The 6,078-nt window shown below is 54.9% G+C and overlaps 1 protein-coding gene across 1 annotated transcript; it reads right to left on the bottom strand.

Moving 5' to 3' along the window:
• Positions 1–2,288: 2,288 nt before the first annotated feature.
• Positions 2,289–5,259, bottom strand: LOC131563208 (T-cell surface glycoprotein CD1b-3-like). Its single transcript, XM_058813130.1, has 5 exons — positions 5,187–5,259; positions 3,713–3,973; positions 2,888–3,172; positions 2,514–2,798; positions 2,289–2,389 (listed from the first exon to the last, which is right to left on the bottom strand). The coding sequence occupies exons 1-5, from the start codon at positions 5,257–5,259 to the stop codon at positions 2,289–2,291; spliced, it is 1,005 nt and encodes a 334-aa protein (XP_058669113.1).
• Between the last annotated feature and the right edge of the window lie 819 nt (positions 5,260–6,078).

Below are 6,078 nucleotides of genomic sequence, written 5' to 3'. Positions count from 1 at the left end.
GCCAGCTGCAAACAAACTGGTATTAGTGAGAAGGTTTTGAAAGCATTCAGAGACCCTGTTTGAATGAGGGATAAAAGGATCACAGATCTGGTAAGCTTTTATCTCTTCAGTTTATAATATCCATCAATTAATTTATTTTACAATAAAGGCTTTACCCTGGAGCTCATTAGAAGCAGTTTTGATGGTGTCAGTCCCCAAAGATGATAGTACCTTGGTGTCTCAGATTTCTGCATGGCATATCCACTAGCAAGAAATGTTTCTCAAAAGAGGTGGAAATTGCAGGATAACCCACCCAAACAGGGAAATTTTATTGCTTTGGTATGAAATGTAGAAGTTTAAATTTTCAGCAGTTTTATACACATGCTTTGTATTCATACATATAGGTATGTGCACACAGAAAGAGAGAAAGAGGGAAACAATGTCATGACAATGAGGTCCACAATGCTCTAATCATTCTGGACCAAATGGTTGGGTTATTTCATTATGTCATGTCTCTCCGGCTCCCCAAGACAGGGGATGGAGCATGGCTTTGGGTTTTTAAGCAGGCCTGATAATTGCAAACATCTTCCTGGCTTTTTGCCTTTATCTTGAAATCGGGAGCTGAGGTGAGAAACGCCTTGGGCTCATCCCCGGCTCTTCGGTGCTGGGGGTGGCTGAGGGTTGGATCCGGGGACATGCGGAATCGGCAGCAAGCCACAGCGAGCGCTTGGAAGCTCAGGCCCGGGGTTGGAGGGGGCCGAGGGCAAGGACTGGGGGTCCGGGGCAGCCCCACCTCCCCGCCGGGCTTGTCCCACGCTCGCCCGGTGACCGGTGACGTAGGAGGAGCACGAATGGCATTGGCGAGCGGGCCGTGGCATAGCCAATGGAAGCGTGAGGCGGGAGGGGCAGAGGCGCCGGGGATCTACCGGGCACCAGGTGACGTCAGGTGCAGTCCGGTCACCATTGGCAGCTCGCTCGGCAGCGGCCCGGCAGGGACCCTGCTGGCTCCAGGCAGCTGAGCAGAGATGGTCCCCGAGCAGCCTGTGGGGAACACCTTGGGGAAGCAGCTGTCCTGCAGCAGCACATGAAGGTCCACACCTGCAGAGATCCACCTGCAGCGTTTGGAGGAGTCCAATGTCGTAGAAGGTGGGTGTGCCTGAGAGAGACTGTAACGCTATGGAGACACTGTGCTGGAGCAGATTCCTGGCAGAACTTGTGACCCTGAGGGCAATCCGCACTGGAGCAGCCCGTTCCTGAAGGAGTGACTCCATAGAAAGGACCCATGCTGGAGCAGTTGTGAAGAACTGCAGCCCACAGAAAGGACCCATGATGAAAACATTTGTAGAACACTGTCTCCTGTAAGTGGGACTCCACACTGGAGCAGGGTGAGGAGGAAGGACCAATGGACAATGCAAAATGAACTGATGACAATCACATCCTGCTGTGGGGTGTGTTGCTCAGAGTCTCCCAGAGCCTCAGCATGGCTCTTTCATAGCTGTCAGGCATAGTGGAAGGGTGACGATCCCCCATCTTTCCAGCTTTTACAGCGACAGGAAGGAAGCATGGGGGCAGGAGTCAGAAGTGGAAGAGATCCTGATCTAAAGGGTGAGGTCAGCCCTGGAGATGGAGCAGCTCAGTGTGCTCAAAATGTGTCAGGGATGTCAGGGGTGTTACTTAGTTCCTCCCTTCCCTTGTCTCGCCAGTGAAGAGCTCACATCTCTCCACCTATCCCTGATTTGTGGCCTGCACCATCACACATCTCACTCAGCAACCCCACAGTGGTCTGGCCTTGGGTTGTGATTGCCCTGTCAGGAATAGACACTGGCCATGGGGAGATGTGGAAGGGGCTGTCAGAGGACTGGCTTCTCCTGACATGCCAGATGGAGACCAACCAGAGTCCAGGAAAAGGAAGAGCATCTGCCTGCAATAGGGAGTATCTGTAGTGCACAGAGGAGTTTCCTGAGAAAAGCTCCTGAGGGGGGAAGAAGGGTGAGAGACACAGGAACCATATGTATCAGAAGAAGTTCATAGCTGTTTAATGCAGTTGTTTTCCAGAACAAAATCGTGTTGGTGCTGATGAGTCAGGGGTGGGGCATGAAGAACGGAGAGCAAGCAGCTGTTGCTGTGTGGGCAGCAAGACCTCAGATGATGAATTCCTGGGTCTCCCATGTAGCCTCGTTACCTTTCCTGCAAAGACTACGTGTGAGCTGTGGTGACAGTCAGGGACTTCACCCCTACAGAGCTGCTGCAACCCCTGAACCGACCTATATGCCCATAAAATCTTACAGCAGGAGGATGAGAGGGAGAGCTCACCTGCGCTTCCACCACCAAAAACCCCCAGCAAAGGCTGTGGCCACAAGAACCAGCACTGCAATGGTGATACTGATGGTTGGAGCTGCACTGTGGTTTTCTGGGACAGGGAGAGAAGAGAACAACTGTGTGAGGGTGGCAGCGCCAGTCAGGAGCTGCCACCCTCACAGGGCTCGGGGCTGGTATGTGCAGCCTGCACCCCATCCCCCACGGGTGGCACCTACCCCATGGGATGAGAAGGCTGCGGGTGCCCAGGCTGTGGTGGCGCACACGGCAGACATAGCTGTGCCCATCGCGGGGGGCCACGGCCAGGACGCTGCGGAGCTGGTAGGTGAGGTCAGCGTTGGGCAGGACGGTGCTGGTGTTGAGCGCCGGGCCCGGAGGCACCTCCTGGCCATCCCGCAGCCAGGCCACGCTGATGGGACGGGGGTAGAAGCCAGTGACATGGCAAACAAGCAGCAGCTGGTCTAGGCTGGGGGTGCGGGCGAAGACCGTGGCCACAGGCAGCTCTGGGGAGTGAGAGCAAAGGGGTGGGGCACAGCTGGGCCCCAGTGTGGGGGCCTGTGGGCTGGCTGTTGCAGGGTCAGGGTGGTCTCACCTTGTCTCTCTAGAATTTCCTTCCCATACCTCTTCAGGGTGAGGAAGTTGCTCTGGCATACCCAGATAGAGAGAAGGTGCTCCAGGAGTATTCTGAGAGACTTCTGCCTGTTGAGGCTCTTGCTGACCAGCTCTGCCATCTGGGATGACTGCCGGGCCTCCCAGCCCTGTTTATCTACCTCAAAAGCTACGAGGTCTCTGCCATCCCAGCCAACATTCAGGAAGCCCTGGCTCGTCGTATTGGGGTACAGCACACAGCCTGCACGGAACTGAACCACCAAGGGGTCTGTCAACAGCAAAGCCAATGGAGAGGTCCCATGAGTGGGTTGAACGTGGGTGGCATGAGATGGGATGTGTCTGAGAGCACATACAGGGATGCAGTGGAAAGCAGGGTGCAATGGGCAGCAGGGGGTAAGGCCATGCTTCAGGAGGCCCCAGACACCCTGCAAGCCCTCAGGCCCCTTGGAAGAATGGAGTGGATACTGGTGTGGAGTGCTTGCTTAAAAAGAATTCTGTCCCCAAAGTATTTGCCCCAGTTTTCTCTTTCATGATCTTTGCTGTGTCAATCCTTCATCTCCAGTAAATTTGGTGGCAGCTCCCTGATATACACAGGGGTTCCTTGTGCTAGATGGCAGAAGCCCCAAGGGGTATTTTTGGTCTGCTGCCCTACCCACTCCTGCTAGTCATATTCTCCAGCAGCTGCAGTGTTTCAGCAGCTGTTGCACCCTGTGAGATCCCCCCAAATGCCATCCTGGTGGGGAGAAGGCCACAGCCAAAACCTGGGGAGAAGGACTAGGGGTGTGGCAGGGCTCGTTTCTGTACTCACAGTGCTGTTTTGTCTGCTGAACTGTGTCGTGCACAAATCGGATCATATTGCGCAGAGCAATTTTGTACTGGGACATCATCTTTTCCCCATCATCTTCAGCTGCAGCCTGGCTGACCCAGGGCCAGTGGAAGTGGATGCTCCAGTTGGCCGGATCCAGTGTAAAGATGGCTATGTCCCCTACGAGTGCCACACATGACACCTCAGCAGAGCTGATGTTGGCGAAGAGGCTAGTCAGGAGGTACTGGATAACCTGTGGCTCTGCTAGGAGAGAGGATGGAGACAGGAAAGGGTGCAGGAAGGAGATGAGTGGAGGTGCTGAAGGGGAAACACGAAGTGGAGGTGCTGGAGTGGAAACAGGGGATCCAGACTAGATAATAAGAAAGAAATCTTTTAAGTGCAGGGTAGTGAGACACTGGTACATGTTACCCAGACATATGGTGGATGTCCATCCCAGGAAACATTCAAGGCCAGGTTGTTTGGGGCTCTGAGCAGGGAAGGTGTTCCTGTCCATGGCAGAAGGGTTGGACTTAATGGCCTTTAAAGGTCCTTTTCACCCCAAATCCTTCTGCGCTTCTATGATTCTATGCTCTTTATCCTGCTCAGGGTTGCTTTCCTGTCTGAACTTCCTCTAACTTCACTGCTCTTTTTCCTTCTCTATTTTTCTTTCAGCAAAGTGGTTGTCTCCTGCAGAGGATTTTAGGCATTTTGTGCCCTCCTTTCCATGCCTCCCTCCTGGCCACAGCTGCTGTATTACTGTGCAGAGCAGATGAAAGGGCACCTTGCTGCTCGTTTGGAGTGATGTTTCCCCCCAGGAGAAACACCTGTCCCAGGACCTGTATCTGCCACAGATCTGGACATGGTACAGAGGATATGGAGGATGGTTGATAGAAAAGGGCATTTTGTCCAGATTTGGGGGTCCCTGATAGGCCCAGGACACCAGCCAAGCCCAGAGATCAGTCCTGACTTTTTGTGTCTGACGCTGCCTGCCCCGGAAGCGTAAGGTCTCACAGGGTTGTGGTAAAACTGTCTGTGTGACAGCAGTGCCCAGAAAGCCCTCTGGCAGGTGCAGCTCCCTGACGAATGAGAGGCTGCTGGAAGAGGTCCTCAGCACCATGTGGAGCTGAGATCTGCCTGGCACCCCTGGGCTCCCGGCAGGGGGAGGACATCTTGCAGGGTAACTCCACACCCACCGCCTGGCTGGGGACCACTTTTGTCTCTTCTGCTTGTGTGCCCAAGGCCTTGTGTTGGAACTGGTGAGGCAGAAGTCCTGAGCTGGAGGCAGGAAGGGTGGGCAGGGACAAGGCATGTTTGGGTGGTGCACGATGGGAGGTGGCCCTCTGATGCTGGGAATCATCCACACCCCCCCGATATGGCACAGTGGCCTGGCCATGCCTCCCCTGAGCAGAACTTGTGGGGTTCTCTGACAGGGTGGGGGTGGTAAGAGTGGTTGAGATGAGCCAGGGCTCCCACTTACCCTCTGGGTCTGCCCACATCCCAGGGAGGAGGATCGGGAGAAAGAGGAAGAGGAGGAGGTGAGGGGGCTGCATGGTGCACGCGGCAAGGCTGAAGAAGCAGCAGCAGTGACTGTGGGAGGAGGAAGAACCTGTGGGAACCTAAGCTTCAACCCAGCCCAGCAGTCACTGCGGTGGCTCTCCACCAATTGGAGAATCAATGTGTCAAGGGAGGGGCCCAGAGGTCCCAAGCTGAAAGCTGGGGATGTGTGGGAGGGACAGAAGCTGAAGTAAGGTCTTGAGCACGAAATGCCCTGACAGGCTGGGGCTGGGGAAATCTCAGCCAGAAGGAGAAGGCGGGGAAAGAGAGACCAATGAAACAGCACTAGGAAAATAGATATTCAAGCATCTAAGCTGGGTTTTCCTGACTCCCCCTCCCCACCTGTTGTCCTATCCCTGTTCTTGTGGGATGCATCCGCACCAATGGAGGTGACGATGGCTTTTGGATTTCAGACCTGACAGGAGAAAGATGGTTGCTGTCTTCTTAACCCCTACCAGGGAGAAGGGATACCCCCTCCCTCTCCTGGCACCTCCAGCTCAGGCTGCTCCTGCGTCACTTGCCTAATTCTGGGGATGGGGCTCCCAGGGAGGAGGCAACAAGCTGTTCCACCTACACCAAAGCTGTAGGACACTGCTGAGGAGCCCCTACTCTGCTCTAAACACCTGGGGGTGGGGCAAGCAACTCCCCTTTCCTTCCCACCAGCTTTGATGAGGAATCCAGTCCCCCTCCCCAAGAGCCCCTTGTGCGTGGGAACAGAAATGGTGGGAGCCATGCCCCTGCTCTGTCCCCATTGGCAGCAGTGCCCAGTGCTGGAGGGATCATGGGGGGACCAGAGCCAGCCTCTCCTCACAATG

Source organism: Ammospiza caudacuta, chromosome 12, assembly GCF_027887145.1.
Source record: "Ammospiza caudacuta isolate bAmmCau1 chromosome 12, bAmmCau1.pri, whole genome shotgun sequence".
NCBI lineage: Eukaryota > Metazoa > Chordata > Aves > Passeriformes > Passerellidae > Ammospiza > Ammospiza caudacuta.
This window is presented reverse-complemented; position numbering and strand designations above follow the sequence as displayed.

Excerpts from the sequence above, each read along its gene's own strand:
- LOC131563208 (XM_058813130.1), bottom strand. The coding sequence starts at position 5,259 with ATGCAGCCCCCTCACCTCCTCCTCTTCCTCTTTCTCCCGATCCTCCTC. Across the intron at positions 3,173-3,712 it reads TCAGCAGACAAAACAGCACT|ACCCCTTGGTGGTTCAGTTC; the intron begins GTGAGTACAGAA and ends TGCTGTTGACAG. Across the intron at positions 2,799-2,887 it reads GGAAATTCTAGAGAGACAAG|AGCTGCCTGTGGCCACGGTC; the intron begins GTGAGACCACCC and ends CTCACTCCCCAG.